General features: G+C 42.2%; 1 protein-coding gene across 2 annotated transcripts; it reads right to left on the minus strand.

The window, feature by feature from the left end:
• Positions 1–1,688: 1,688 nt before the first annotated feature.
• On the minus strand, positions 1,689–15,764 carry LOC139537314 (arf-GAP with Rho-GAP domain, ANK repeat and PH domain-containing protein 1-like). Of its 2 annotated transcripts, XM_071338476.1 has the most exons (29): positions 15,571–15,764; positions 14,619–14,679; positions 14,311–14,396; positions 14,058–14,174; positions 13,869–13,938; positions 13,633–13,753; positions 13,273–13,490; positions 12,683–12,789; positions 12,407–12,606; positions 12,128–12,207; positions 11,706–11,888; positions 11,359–11,533; positions 11,073–11,198; positions 10,754–10,889; positions 10,549–10,651; positions 10,224–10,419; positions 6,081–6,290; positions 5,706–5,921; positions 5,447–5,552; positions 5,049–5,196; positions 4,837–4,914; positions 4,599–4,673; positions 4,231–4,348; positions 3,943–4,056; positions 3,604–3,737; positions 3,415–3,497; positions 3,252–3,302; positions 3,064–3,127; positions 1,689–2,975 (listed from the first exon to the last, which is right to left on the minus strand). In XM_071338476.1, the coding sequence occupies exons 2-29, from the start codon at positions 14,628–14,630 to the stop codon at positions 2,931–2,933; spliced, it is 3,372 nt and encodes a 1,123-aa protein (XP_071194577.1). In that variant the 5' UTR covers positions 14,631–14,679; positions 15,571–15,764; the 3' UTR covers positions 1,689–2,930. The 2 variants fall into 2 exon arrangements, 1 of the variants encoding a protein (XP_071194577.1); XR_011667504.1 differs by lacking the exons at positions 1,689–2,975; positions 3,604–3,737; positions 15,571–15,764 and having other exon boundaries at positions 3,114–3,127; positions 14,619–15,546.
• Positions 15,765–16,346: the final 582 nt, after the last annotated feature.

The raw sequence follows: 16,346 nt of genomic DNA on the forward strand, positions 1-16,346 counted from the left end.
GGCTAGATGTGCCAAGCTTATAGAGACATACCCCAAGAGACTTGCAGCTATAATTTCTGTAAAAGGTGGCTCTACAAAGTATTGCCATTGGGGGGTGGATAGTTATGCATGCTCAAGTTTTTTTTTTTTTGTCTTATTTCTTGTTCGTTACACAAGAAAAAATATTTTGCATCTTCAAAGTGGTAGGCATGTTGTGTAAATCAAATGATACAACCCCCCCCCAAAATCGAGGTTGTAAGGCAACAAAATAGGAAAAATGCCAAGGGGGTGATTACTTTCGCAAGTCACTGTATATGTGTTGTATAGGTGAGGCCAATTTGCATATATTCACATTTATTCCTCTGGGTACACATGTGGAACTGCATGAAAACCATTTTGAAATGTTTATCTCAATGTCACACATTAGCCCCATTGTTTATAGAAAGGCCCATATCTCTAAATGGTTTAGTGAAAATCATGTGCATGATAAAAATAAACCAACTACCCCTGAATGAGAGCTGACTAGCAGAGAGTTAATACAAATATTCACTTGAGCAATAAGCAATTTATTGACATGACCAAACATGAGATTTATACAAGCAATACAAATTATTATAAAAGCTGAGAAAAAACATTTATAAAATGTTTCTTCATCTACCGGTATTACATTTAACTGTCTCTCTATTCTGGACAGTACTTTGTTATGAGTGGAAACTGAGTGGAATACGTCAGTATTGTAACGGAAATGGTTAGCATGCCATTAGATAAACACCTCACTCTTATTTTGTCCTTCAGAAAGCCTTTAAAGATTCATGACACCAGAACACCACCAGAGAGATCTATTCCTTCTTTGGTTTCTAATCTAGCTCCATGATGGACCACTGAAAAAGTTATTCTAAAACATTTTGTACCAGCAATTGGCATGCAGAGCTTCCACTTCCATTAAACATAGAGACATTTTTAAATCAATGTCAGGTAATTAAATGATAGACCAGTCAGCAAGATCTAAATGTCTGCAGGATGGGGAAGTGAGAAAAGTTGCTCTAAAATCTAAGATTCCATAATGAACGTAGCATTTGTGTGTCAAGTATGAGCAGGTTATGGTAACGTTGAAGCTTAATGGGGGTGGTGATGTAAGAACTGGGGGTGAATGGGAGTGCATGGTTGTTACCAGGGGTGACTGAGCCACTTTACCAGCCCTGAGTTCCTAATGTAAAGCCATTACCCACACAGCCTCACATCTAATGACATACAGCTGAAAAATAAAAGGATATTAGAAAGCCTTTTTATTGAGCGAGAGGCACTTAGCCCCACAAGAGCACCAATAAAACTTTATGGGCGATTGAGAATGGTGGTGGTTGGGGGGCGGGGGGGGGGGGGGGGGGGGGGGTTTAAATGTGCTGTAGCAACATGCCAGAGACCCAGTCTTAAACCCTTTAAGGTACATTAACATTACAATATAACCTAAGAGAATAATAATATAATGACTACCTAGTACAGTGTTTTAGGAGAGCCATATTTCCACACATAGACATATCAAAGGCTAACACAAACAATTTGCCAACAGAGATCTAGGGTGTGCCAATAATCTAATTTTGTGTTTCTATGATGATACAGCTCTGAAGGAGAAATCCTCAAAAACTATCTGACAGCCCTTTTATTTCTGAGCATCTTCTACAGTAGGACTGGATATATTAAATTGTCAATGCTTTGGCTTTTTATTTTATTTTATTATTTCACCTTTTATTTAACCAGGTAGGACAGTTGAGAACAATTTCTCATTTACAACTGCAACCTGGTCAAGATAAAGCAGTGCGACAAAAACAACAACACAGAGTTACACATAAACAAACGTACAGTCAATAACACAATAGAAAAATCAACCAAACAAGTCAAACAGGATTTAAAGTGCCAAAGCATCCTGACTTCAGACATCAAAGGAATGGTAGGATCATGATTTTAAGAAATATAAAAACTATAGACATTGTATTCAAAAGACACAGTTTAAATGTTGAATGACATACAATGATATCAACATTGCTTAATCACAATAAGGTATTCAGATAACAATTCATAATCAGCCTAGAGAAAGAGAAACCTCTTGGGGATCGACCAGCCAGGCACTGGACAACAGCAACAAGATCAGTCTTCTTTCCCTGCTCTGGCTGCTCTAAGGGCGGTGTCTAGCTAGCCTTCCCTCAGATTCATTTTTATGTTAAGGTACTGTTAAAAGATTTGTCAATTAATGAAAGTGATATAAACTGCACATCACTGTAATGCAACAAGCTGTGGTCTTGAGTAATGACAGGGTTGAAATCCTGCTCTCCAATAATTACTGACCACCACTGTTACCATAATAACATGAACAGAATGCTCTGTGTCTAAACTTAGATGGCTTTACGACTGCAGCTCTCCAACCTTGTCATTATGTCCCAATCAAAGGGAACTTCAAAGTCAACATGGCGGTTAGATTATTCTTCTCACGTGCCTCTAATATTTTTGTTTGAGTTTGTTGTTGTAGTGTAGTTCTATACTGCCTCCCCTACTATTACCCTCAGGCCTGTATGTTTTCATTTCAATATACTGTAAAATGAAACTGTCTCTGCTCTTGCTGGGTATAATGGGTGTGGGTGAGGGCTATACTGTAGAATGAAACTGTCTCTGCTCTTGCTGGGTATAATGGGTATGGGTGAGGGCTATACTGTAGAATGAAACTGTCTCTGCTCTTGCTGGGTATAATGGGTGTGGGTGAGGGCTATACTGTAACTGTGGGTTATAAATAGGGTCAAATCAACCATTATAACAGAGAAAGACATACTTTGTGGTTATTAACTTAAAATAAAAACTTGTTTAAAAATAGTTTTGAGAAGAATTGAAGATGCGAAAAAGTATCTGGAAGATACTTCTGGGATGGAAAACCAGGATTAGGTTATTTCCCCTTCTGCCTCAGATCAGGAATCTGGCCTGGAAGCTGCAGGCCACAGGTCACTATTGTGCTATATGAAAAAAGAAAATGAAAAAAAGAAATCAAATAAAGAGCTGAGGAAAGTAGAATATGTTGTAGTGCACACAAAAGGACACTACCTGGAGGTTCATAAAAGTGGCCAGCCACTCGATCAATTCGTTCTTTGATTCACAGCACAGGTACCTAAGAAGATTGCGAGAGGGAAGACGGAGGGGGTGAGAGAGAGAGAGGCTATACCTTTACCATGATCCTCAGTGCACTAGTCACTACGTTTTACCTATCTTTAGTTGCTACTAAAGATACTCACCACTGCTGTTTGTCTCGTTCTGCCTGCTCACACACTACAGTCATCCCCCAGCTAGAAGAGGAGGAAACTTACATGATATGGACAGCTGATATGGAACAACAAATAGCCAAATGGCTAAGAAAATAGACCAGTAGTCATTGGAGGGTTGCTGGTTGACTCTCACCATGATGGTGGCTGTAGCCTCTTCTTGATGCCATAGTAGACTTTCAGAGCATGGACTTGACATTCCCTCTCAGGCTGAGTACTCTAGTAAAGAGTAATGATGGACAATTGTAGCTATACTGGCACATACTGTAGGTACTTCATACAGTCACAGAATAGGCCAACACATCCTCCTTCCTTCCTCTATTACCTTTACTTCTTTGTAGAGCCTGAGAGAGGTGCCATCGAGTACACAGAGGCGTCTGCTGAAGGTTCTCTTCCCCCTTTGACCCTTCTCATCCCTGAACTTAATCATGCTGTTTCTGGACACGTCTACCATGCCAGCTGTGAGAGGGGACATCCAACTCTAATTCACTTCACTCAACCATATCATTAATGAACATATTGCCTTCCCCCTTCCCTCCCTTCAGATTCCTTTTCTGTTGTCAATACTATTCTTTACAGAAAGTATCTACAATATGTAATTTATTCAAAAGTGCTCTTGACTGGGCTGGAATAATAATATATACACCGGTAATCATGCATTTACCTATGTAGATTAACATGGCATCCATGTAGCAGTTCCTCTTGACCACCAGGTGACAGTCTTTACCCAGAGAGAAATAGATGGCCAGCGCTCGTTCCTGGTAGTGCAATGGACGCTCTGTTGGGGGAATCAGAGAAGACATATCGCATTTTACCACTAGTTTGCAGTTGAGCATTAGCGTTCATCGTCAATATAAAGATATCACACTTCATTAACAACAGCTGTCCTACTTCAGCTTATACATTTAAAAAGGGACTTGGCAACTGTAACTGAGGTGTTCTAAACCATTACCCATCTCCTGGTTGTCGTTGACCAGGAAGCAGCTCCAATACTCCCCCTGTTGTGTAGGGATGTTCCCGCGTCTCAGGACCTCACACACTAGCTCCTCAGCACTCACTGCCTGGGAGATCTGAGGGAGAAGAACAGGCAGGGTTAGCGTTAGGAGCGGGTAGGGTTAGCGTTAGGAGCGGGTAGGGTTAGCGTTAGGAGCGGGCAGTGTTAGGAGCGGGCAGGGTTAGCGTTAGGAGCGGGAAGGTTTAGCGTTAGGAGCAAGCAAGGGAACTTATATGATCATCTGGGCACAAAGCATTGCAGAAGAACACCCCATACTGTCGCATTTGGATTCTAAGGTGAAAGGTGAGAGTGCACATGGAGCTGACCTGAACCAGCAGCTCAGAGCCCTCCTCCTTCCTCTCCAGGTAAACCCCACAGATGGTGAGAGGTGAGGGGGTCCCCTACAGAACAGAATGAAGAGAGACACATCAGGCCAACAGCCATCCTCAATCCAGCAAATAGTAAGAGATAGACAGGTCATAGAAGGATTTAATCATTTCAGTTGGGTGGGAAACTGCTGCAAGGGGTTCTGAAAATGTCATCATGCCATAGGTGTATGCTCACCTCCTCGGTGTGTTCTTCTTGTGCTTTGATGACATGAGAGATCATGTCCAGCTGCTTCTGAAGCTGCTCGGCATTCACCTGCCACACAGACAGACACATCCATCCAATTGATCAGAACATTTCATTTTGCTTCTTGTGACAACACAGTACATTTCCCTCCATTTATCTTCTATAAATCAGTGATGTCATCAGTGTGAGACAGACCCACTCACATTGAAGATATCCTGGTAGTTCTGGATGAGCTCCTCTACCACCTGTCCTGCGCTGTTATCAGTGCCGTCCGTCTGGAAGAGAGTGGGACCAAACACAATGGCCAGGTTGTGCATGTTCATCTGATTCTCATCTGCAAAGCACTGGACGCTTTGGGAACAGAATCGACAGATTTGTACAAGAGATTTCTCAACAGCGATGCATGTCTTGAACTTTCAAAGACAAAGTAGTCAATTATCTATATATAAACAATAAAAATTCTACATACAGGTCAATAAAACACAACTGTCCCATATGAAAAATCATATTCTCATCAGGTTCAGTGGAAAAGAGACAAACCAGAATGAAGGGAAGAAAAAGAGAGAAAAGAGAAGAGGACAGGTGGAGAGTTGAGGCTAACCAGTAGAGGTGGTTGATGACAGCCCCCAGAGTGGCTCTGTTGACTAGGGGGAGGCTGTGGAGGAGGGCCTTGTACTGGGACACTCTCTCTCTTCTCTCACTGACAGCTGGTGGACAAAAAAGAAAAACACCTACACATTACAGCACAAAACTCCTTGTCATGGGGCTACCAATGATACGACTACCAAGACGAGCAGTGAAAAGCAGTGGTGTGGTCATTGTGGTCCACCAGTATTAGAATGAGGGTAGGCCAGACTCACTAGTGGTATGGAGCCATGGCAGAGAGGCCTGATGGCCATTGAAAACCCCCTCTCCCACTTCCCTGAGGAACCTCTTCAGGACGTTGGCCACATTATCCACCTGGCGCTCCCCTTCACTCAGACGAACCTGACGGGGGTCATGGCGGAGAGAGAACAGCAGGGCGGCGATCTTAGAGTTCACACCAGACCTCCGATAGATGCCCTCTGACTTCAAACCTAGAAAGGGGGAGGAAAAACCCCCATAAACAAACACATAACCACTATATCATTAACACAGGCTTACAAAGACACTGATAGAATCAAATAATGGAGCTGGTAAGAGCACATATTTTGTTAGGTATCTGTCCCAACCGATGCCATGCTAGGTTCACTTACCATGCTGTGTGATATAGCTAATGCAGCAGTCCACGATGACAGGGACTTCTGTCTCAGTAAGCTGCTGCTGGTCCAGGGGGCCGTCTCCTCTCCCTAAGCCCTGCTGGATGCCACTCAGCCAGCCCTGGAAGTCAGGCCTCCTGTCCCCCTCCAAACGCAGCCTCCTGCCTCTGTCCACCAGCACCACAGCAGCAGCTTCTTGCTCCACGGCTGGGACAGCACATCACATTACATCACACACTGTCTACATCAATTGTCAACCAAAGTAGCTCTATTAAAAAGTTATTTATATGTCACTAACATTCTTGGTCCACCAAAATAAAAACACTTCTCCCTCTGCAGTACTTCCTTAACCTACAGTTAGGGAAAATATTCAGACCCTTTGACTTTTTCCATATTTTATTCCATATATATATATATATTATATATTATTATATATATATATTATATTTCATATTTTCTTACGTTACAGCCTTATTCTAAATGTTTTTCTCTCAATCTACACACAATAACCCATAATGACAAAGCGAAAATCGTTATTTTTTGTTTATTTTTTAGCTAATTTATTAAAAATGGAGCTCAGATGCATTCGGTTTCCATTGATCATCCTTGAAATGTTTCTACAACTTGATAAAAGTCCACCTGTGGTAAATTAAATCGATTGGATATGATTTGGAAAGGTACACACCTGTCTATATAAGGTCCCACAGTTGACAGTGCATCTCAGAGCAAAAACCAAGCAATGAGGTCGAAGGAATTGTCCGTAGAGCTCAGAGACAGGATTGTGTCAAGGCACAGATCTGTGGAAGGGTACCAAAACATTTCTGCAGCTTTGAAGGTCCCCAAGTTTGGAACCACCAAGACTCTTCCTAGAGCTGGCCGCCCAGGCCAAACTGAGCAATCGGGGAAGAAGGGCCTTGGTCAGGGAGGTGACCAAGAAATCAATGGTCACTCTGACAGAGTCCAGAGTTCCTCTGTGGAGATGGGAGAACCTTCCAGAAGGACAACCATCTCTGCAGCACTCCATCAATCAGGCCTTTATGATAGAGTGGCCAGACGGAAACCACCCCTCAGTAAAAGGCACATGACAGCCCGCTTGGAGTTTGCCAAAAGGCACCTAAACACTCTCAGACCATGAGAAACAACATTCTCTGGTCTGATGATACCAAGATTAAATGATTTGGCCTGAATGCCAAGTGTCACGTCTGTAAGAAGCCTTGACCATCCCTACAGTGAAGTATGGTGGTGGAAGCATCATGCTGTGGGGATGTTTTTCAGAGGTAGGGACTGGGAAACTAGTCAGGATCGAGGGAAAGATGAATGGAGCAAAGTACAGAGAGATCCTTGATGAAAACCTGCTCCAGAGCGCTCAGGACCTCAGGCTGGGGCAAAGGTTCACCTTCCAACAGGACAACGACCCTAAGCACACAGCCAAGACAACGCAGGAGTGACTTCTCGGAATGTCCTTGAATGACTGCGCCAGATCCCGGACTTGAACCTGATCAAACATCTCTGGAGAGATCTGAAAATAGCTGTGCACCGATGATCCCCATTCAACCTGACAGAGCTTGAGAGGATCTGCAAAGAAGAATGGGAGAAACTCACCAAATACAGGTGTGCCAAGCTTGTAGCGTGATAACCAAGAAGACTCGAGGCTGTAATCGCTGCCAAAGGTGCTTCAGCAAAGTACTGAGTAAAGGGTCTGAATACTTACAGTACCAGTCAAAAGTTTGGACACACCTACTCACACCTACTCACTCAGGGGTTTTTCTTTATTTTCACTTTTTTCTACATTGTAAACGAATAGTGAAGACATCAAAACTATGAAATAACACATATGGAATCACGCAGTAACCAAAAAAAGTGTCAACCCCCCCATTTCTTTAATTTTTAGATTCTTCAAAGTAGCCACCCTTTGCCTTGATGACTTTTGCACACTCTTGGCATTCTCTTAACCAGCTTCACCTGGAATGCTTTTCCAACAGTCTTGAAAGAGTTCCCACATATGCTGAGCACTTGTTGGCTGCTTTTTCTTCACTCTGCGGTCCAACTCATCCCAAACCATCTCAATTGGGTTGAGGTCGGGTGATTGTGGAGGCCAGGTCATCTGATGCAGCACTCCATCACTCTCCTTCTTGGTCAAATAGCCCTTACACAGCTTGGAGGTGTGTTGTAATCTTGAAAAAGACATGATAGTCCCACTAAGTGTAAACCAGATGGGATGGCGCATTGCTGCAGAATGCTGTGGTAGCCATGCTGGTTAAGTGTGCCTTGAATTGTAAAAATATCACTGACAGTGTCACCAGCAATGCACCCCCACACCTCCTTCTCCATGCTTTACAGTGGGAACCACACATGCTGAGAACATCTATTCACCTACTCCGTGTCTCACAAAGACACGGTGGTTGGAAACAAAAATCTCAAGTTTGGACTCATCAGACCAAAGGACAGATTTCCACCAGTCTATTGTCCATTGCTCATGTTTCTTGGCCCCAGAAATCCTTTCTCCTCATTGGTGTCCTTTAGTAGTGCTTTCTTTGCAGCAATTCGACCATGAAGGCCTGATTCACGCAGTCTCCTCTGAACAGTTGATGTTGAGATGTGTCTGTTGAACTCTGTGAAGCATTTATTTGGGCTGCAATTTCTGAGACTGGTAACTCTAATGAACTTATTCTCTGCAGCAGAGGTAACTCTGGGTCTTCCTTTCCTATGGCAGGCCTCATGAGAGCCAATTTCAAACGACCTGCCCTCCAGGACACCTACACCACCCGATGTCACAGGAAGGCCATAAAGATCATCAAGGACAACAACCACCCGAGCCACTGCCTGTTCACCCCGCTATCATCCAGAAGGCGAGGTCAGTACAGGTGCATCAAAGCAGGGACCGAGAGACTGAAAAACAGCTTCTATCTCAAGGCCATCAGACTGTTAAACAGCCACCACTAACATTGAGTGGCTGCTGCCAACATTCTGACTCAACTCCAGCCACTTTAACAATGTAAAGATTTATGGAAAAATGTATCACTAGCCACTTTAAACAATGCCACTTCATATAATGTTTACATACCCTACATTACTCATCTCATATGTATATACTGTACTCAATACCATCTACTGCATCTTGCCTATGCCGTTCTGTACCATCACGCATTCATATATTTTTATGTACATATTCTTCATTCCTTTATACTTGTGTGTATAAGGTAGTTGTTGTGAAATTGATAGGTTAGATTACTCGTTGGTTATTACTGCATTGTCGGAACTAGAAGCACAAGCATTTCGCTACACTCACATTAACATCTGCTAACTATGTGTATGTGACAAATAACATTTGATTTGATTTGATCATAGCGCTTCATGGTTTTTGTGACTGCACTTGAAGAAACTTTAAAAGTTCAAAGTTCTTGACATTTTCCGTATTGACTGACCTTAATGTCTTTTAAGTAATGATGGACTGTCGTTTCTCTTTGCTTACTTGAGCTGTTCTTGCCATAATATGGACTTGGTCTTTTACCAAATAGGGCTATCTTCTGTATACCACCTGTACCTTGTCACAACACAACTGATTGGCTCAAACGCATTAGGAAGGAAAGAAATTCCACAAATTAACTTTTAACAAGGCACACCTGTTAACTGAAATGTATTCCAGGTGACTACCTCATGAAACTGGTTGAGAGAACGCCAAGAGTTTGCAAAGCTGTCATCCAGTCAAAGGGTGGCTACTTTGAAGAATCTCAAATATAAAATATATTTTGATTTGTTTAACACTTTTTTTGGTTACTACATGATTCCATATGTGTTATTTCATAGTTTTGATGTCTTTTGATGTATTTTTCAATGTAGAAAATAGTAAAATTAAAGTAAAACCCTGGAATGATTCGGTGTGTCCAAACTTTTGACTGGTACTGTACATAAATGTGATATTTCAGTTAATTTTTTTTTTATAAATTAGCAAAAATGTCTAAAAACCAGTTTTTGCTTTGTCATTATGGGGTATTGTGTGTAGATTGATGAGGGGAAAAAACTATTCAATCCATTTTAGAATAAGGCTGTAACGTAACAAAATGTGGAAAAAGTCAAGGAGTCTGAATACTTTCTGAATGCACCGTATGCCCCACTGTGCCAGGTTCAGGTGTGACTCACAGAGCTCCTGTAGTTTTCGCAGGTCGATGTTATCCGCGTGGTCTTCTCCGTGGAGGAGGAGGAGCAGTCTGGAGCCCCCCAGGGAGAACCAGCCCAGGCAAGGACAATGGAAGCTCTGGCCCGCAGTGTAGCGCAGCCGGCCCACCCGCTCAAAGGACCAGCCCACCAGGTCCTCTGCTACAGGGGGGACCAGGGCCTGACACACAACAAGACAAGGCAGCAGATATACATAACTGTATAGCTATACAGTAGCTATACATAAAACTACCATTTACCAATCTATCATAATACTAATTGAAATCTAGTTTTAAAGAGGTGTGGTTACCTTGCCAATGGCCTTGATCCACTCCCTCACCGTGTCAGGGGAATCCTCTCCAAACAGGTAGACTCTCCCAGAGTCATGGTACAGCTCAAAGGAATGACCATAACTGACTCAGCAGGAAACACAAATAGAATATATACTGTACAAATATAAACATTCTTCTGAAGCTCACACTGTTTTGGATTAAAACACTATCGTGTTGTCTTACCCATGTTTCCCTTGGGGATTGACCACCAGACAAAGGACATCACTCATCTTCATCTGTCCACTCTGGCTGGAGCTCTTCTCACTCTCATAGTAGCTGAAGTTACCTTGGTTCAAAGAGCACCAGCGACGACTAAAATCTACATGTTCCAAAATGCTACAATTAGCTTACGGTAACTGAATTTACCGTCACTTACCAAAAAGGAATATCAAGTTCGAAATTTGCAAGTTGCTCACTAGTTAATCTGAAATTCAGATCTAAAGCATGTCCAAACAATTCACAAAAAATGTAGTTTACAAACAGAATTTCAAGAATGACCCACCTCCTTTAGATTTGCGCTCTGTAACTGCTCGTGTTGAGGAGGCAGTCTTGAACAGATAACCAGTGTGTGAGATGGGGAGAGCAGCCTCTAAGATTGTGTGATCTCCAGCCCTTGACCCTGGGAGCTCTGGAGAGAGAAAAAACATATAATACTGATGATGTCACCTCTAATGAACAATGACATACAACCCATACATTTGTGTTCAACACAAGTATATGATTGATGTAAAATTGCAGGCATGGATTACAGAGAATTTGATGAATGAGGCTGGTTTCATTGCTCCTACCTGTGTTGTGGTTGTGAGTGAGGAACTCCACCTGAAGTGTCTGTCCATAGTGCTGGGCAATGGAAACAGGGCTGGGCAGCTCTGGATCACCTGTATAACAGTTCACATCTGCTCCACAGAACACCAGCGACAGAGTCTCCAATACATCACCTGTCTGAATGGTGTTGCACAGAGCCTGAGAGATAGGGAGAAGGACAGAGAGGGGAGAGAGAGGAGGAAGCCAGAGAGAGAGAGTGAGAGATAGAGGGGGAGGTAGAGAGAGAATCAGGGAGCAGAGAAGACAAGTCTGAACTTTTGAGAGCAACAGATGGAGAGAGAGCAAATTAGAGAAAATCTGAGTGCCTCACTTTGTTGAGGGCTTCCTGTTGGCCAAACAGTGCATGGTAGCGGCGGTATTTCCCCTGGCAGTACTTGGCAGTAACAAAGCGCTTGCGCTCCTCACTGTCACTTGATGTACAGAGCATCTCACTTGGTGGAATGTTAGCTGCCCAGAAAAGGTTTACTTTGTCGTTACCTAGCAACAGGAACAGCTGGTGAACAGGGAGTGACATTAGAACCTTGACCTGAAAGACTAGTCCTTTTATTAACAGGGTGAACAATGACAAGATCTAATTTTCAAAGACAACATTTAATACAATTATACAAATAAGATAGAAAAGCATAGTGTGAGGAACATAAACAGAGGAAACCAGTCATATGGGTGGTGAGAATGCAATGTTACTAATCCATGTAATAATATAATAGAATACAAATATGAAACTGTACCTACCTGATTTTCAGTCCACACCTTTTCATCCATCTTCAGACTGCGGACTTTGGACACACTCTGACCCAGACCCCTGTGCACCCCTAAACCACAGAGAAATGGATTAAAGAGAGTTAGATTTCAATATCCTCTACCAGGCACTGTTATCTAACATACCAATGTGATACAATTTTTGTTAACCTGACATATTTGAATATGATCATTATAGAATCTAATCAAAGCTCTTGAGTCTTGATCCATTAGTTTCCGAGGCTGGACTGACCTCTGGAAATGGTTCTGTACCTGCACAGCATTTGCAGAGGACCACACACAGGTTGACAGAGGCCCAGTCTGGGTGGGGGGCGCCACAATCTGCACAGCGCTGGTTGGCCTCCTCCGACCAGATCTTCTGGGCCACCGCGTTGCTGGACAGAGAGTGACTGACACAGGCCTGCAGGGCCTCAACCCACTGCTCCCGCTGCTGCTCCGACTCGGCCACAAAACTAACCACACAGAACAGAGGTCACAGGGGTTTCACTGTGGGATGTCATTAAAGGGTCATAGGTCAGTCTCACTCACCTGAATGTCCTGTAGAAGGTGGTGAGGTTGAAGGACCGTTTGTCTGTGCCCTTCACAGTACCCAAATTCATCTCAATGGAGGTGATGCCAACACCCTGGCTGTGCTCCTGATGACATGAACATCACAGTATTTTTTTTTTAAATTTCTTATCAACTCAAAAATGTAGCTAGTCAATTCACTGACTGGCTATAGCTAGATCATCTATATCCTTATCTGCATGAGTAATCATTATTGATATCAATGTTTATTCCCCAAATATACAAGTGTCTCCTCACAGTATAATTAGTTTAATTTCTGATCTAGAAAATTACTCATAAAAGCCATATCTGTAGCTATGTCATCCTTGAATTGTACAGACAGAAAATGACATCTTCATCAAAAAGTACAAATGACAGCCAAAATGTAGTGATAAACAAAAATGTTGTTGAGGCTAATTTAATTAAGCCTAAATTAGCATTATTATTAAGTGTTAGGATTTATATGGAGACCTTTGCCTGTCACCTTTAAGAATACATAAAGGACTTTCATGCACGTTTAAAAAAATATATTTCAGAACAAATGCATGTACACATGCACCATGGATACACACCTCAGCGTTCCTATAGAGGAAGACACTGTTGGCACAGATGACTACATAGAGCTTGGAGCGCAGTCCACTCATCTCCAGGTATCCTTGCTTACTAATGAGTGAGACTCTGCTAGCACGCTGTCCACTCGTATCACTGAAGTTCATAAGGGACATCTCCATGCTGTTACAACGCTGCTGAATAGTCTCTTTCAGTACTGACACCCATTCCTCCCTGACGGCTGAAAACACACACACACATCAAATCAAATTGTATTTATCACATGCACCGAATACAACTGGTGTAGACTTTACATCAATAATGCCCACAAAGTACTCATATTTCCTCATTGTGACCATTGTTATTTAAGGCTGAACACCTACTGTTGTTCTCAGCACGGAACAAGAATGTCCTGTTCCTTGTCACCACCTCAAACTTCTGCCCTCCAACATTAAGCACTTCAGTGACAGACAGTATGGCTATGATCCGCTTTGAGTAGACCCCCTGAGGAAAAGAGAGAGGACGGGGAAGAAGCGGAGGGGCTATAATAAGTAAGGTATTACACAGTAGACAGTGTGATCTGTGAACCTATGTGTGGCTCTATGGAAGACGTCTGGACCTTCTCATTTTGAAAGTATCGAAGAAACTGTGCATCCAACATCACCCAACGCTTCTGGAAAACAAGGGTCCTGCAGATAAAACAGAGATTACTTACACTCTCATGCATACACACACACATGCATGAACCAACACACAAATGCACGCATGCATGTACAAGCACACACGCACACACCCGCCTCTCTCTTACCCCTGAGGCGGGGTCTTGTGCAGCCAGCCCATCTTGATAACAGGAGAGTCTTCAGGGTTGAATGATCGTGACAGTGTGCAGCCAAGATAGATACTGTCTTCATCAACAGATGTTCTCCTGAGATATTAGACACCCACAAAAGCAGAAAGGACATGAATGTTCCCCTTATCTCATCATGTTTGCAATAACCAAAACATGTAGACGAAGGCTTCATACACACACTCACACATAAAACAGTTCAATAGAAACACACCTGTTTTCCTCAATGTCCTCGTACTCAGCCTCATCCACACTAAACTGACTGTGGAAACAGTTCTGCATGGCCCGCAATGCATCCTCCTATGGTGCAGAATACAAAATGCAAACAATGGATCAAAATATCATCCTTCACACTTTAACAACTTGTGTACAAAAATAACTCTGGCATGTGTACAATCGCTAACATAAACGCCCAACACTCAATCACTCTAAACATCTGTAATCACACACAAAAGAAGAGGCTAATAGTACATTCAAGTAGTACATACACACCCACACATACAGATGTACAGTATAACTTACATTGTTTGCCATGACATCTGTGTCTGGCCTCTCTTAACTCGAGAACAGCTATACAGGTTAGCTGTGACAAAGAGGTGGAGACGAACAACTGAAGCCAAAGGATTACAGTAAAGGAATCGTTTCTCTGTTATGCTGCGTCACAGGTCCCAATGAAAAAATGTGCCCGGACAGGTTTACCTGACGATACTGAATAAACTGTATTACATACATCACATGTCAGCTAAAGTCGATTGTTTACATTTTACGAAAGACAATAGCTGTATGACACGTATTACCCCTGCATGTTGACTCTGACCAAATAATCAAACATAAAGTCAGAACTATGAACAAGTGTAGTAACCTCACAACTGCTGGTAAGGAAGTAAATTAATACAGTAACTTTATACAATAACTCAATAATTATTCCCAAAGTCTGAGAATAGTTCAAATAGATAAACTAACGGGGTTCGAGTAAGAAATGGGTACTATAATCTGGCCACCTGCTTGGGATGGTGAGCCCCATCCCTGTGACAATGGCCCTTTCATCACAGCAGGTATAACAGGAAGTGGGCTTAAGAAACTGGCATCAGAGAGACTAATCTTCCTCATGAAACTGCAATAACCCTGAACAAAGAGACTTTATTTGATATTTACAGCAGCTTCTCCATGACTCCTAATTCATGTCATGGCACAGGACCACAGGCATAAGAGTAAGGTATAATAATTTATATATTGAGACAGTGCAACTACAGGTGAACCTGTACAGTCTGACCTGTACTGTATCTTCTGTAAATTCTACAGTATATTATAAGCAATATAACTAATTTTAATTCTATGAAGAATACCACTCGTTTTTGAAAGTGCATTCATGACAGTCAATTTTCATCAGAAAATATATGATTATTATAGAAGCAGATCTGCGAACACAGCAGGCAGGTAAAGCATAGCAGCGAGGGGCAATCTGTGACCTTACCTGTAGCTCTTAGACTCTTGTAACTCTCTGCTGAACTGCTACCTTTGTACATAAGATGTTGGCGATGCAATGACAAATGCTCAGTAATATCAATGTACTGGAGTGATAATATATCCCCCAAAAAGTAATTTTCCTTTGCAATAGTAAAGTTTAGACTCACCAACCTTAATAGTCTTCTTCCCTCTTCTCTGGTGAGTGACATGAGAGAGGTGAGAACATTCTTCTCTGTCTAAATTAGGAAATTATGGTAGTGTATTGAGAAAGAGGGTGTGTGCGTGTGAGAGAGAGAGAGAGAGAGAGAGAGAGAGAGAGAGAGAGAGAGAGAGAGAGAGAGAGAGAGAGAGAGAGAGAGAGAGAAATCAATGTCATACCATAACAATAAATAATAGCGTCATCTTGCTGTCAGTTGGGATAGCTGGCCAGATGTTCAAATATGACTACGATAATGCCTTTGGCTGCTAGACAATGAAAGAAAGTTGAAAGAAAATCAATAGAACAGGAGAAATCGTATGAGTAAGTCTTTATTAAAAAAATCATTGCTTCTATGGTGAGATTTTTGCTATAGGCTACTTTCAAGTAAGGAAAGACATGCCTCATAAAATGAAGTAAAACGTCCAGGTTTCAAATAATTAAGGAATATAAAAAATACAGCTATGTTAATGGTAGGCCTAACCATCTTCTGGTAAATGGAAAGGCTTTCCCAAACATCTTCTCTATTAAATGCTAACTACAGTAGCTACAAAGCAGCCTAGCTACCTGTCAGAATGATATCATAA

Source organism: Salvelinus alpinus, chromosome 13 (genome assembly GCF_045679555.1).
Source record: "Salvelinus alpinus chromosome 13, SLU_Salpinus.1, whole genome shotgun sequence".
Classification (NCBI taxonomy): domain Eukaryota; kingdom Metazoa; phylum Chordata; class Actinopteri; order Salmoniformes; family Salmonidae; genus Salvelinus; species Salvelinus alpinus.

Bases quoted from the DNA above. Each gene is read 5' to 3' on its own strand.
- LOC139537314 (XM_071338476.1), bottom strand. The intron at 13,754-13,868 runs GTCCAGACGTCT...TCTTTTCCTCAG, and splicing joins GATACTTTCAAAATGAGAAG to GGGGTCTACTCAAAGCGGAT. The intron at 5,553-5,705 runs GTGAGTCTGGCC...TTTGTCCACCAG, and splicing joins GCCATGGCTCCATACCACTA to CTGTCAGTGAGAGAAGAGAG.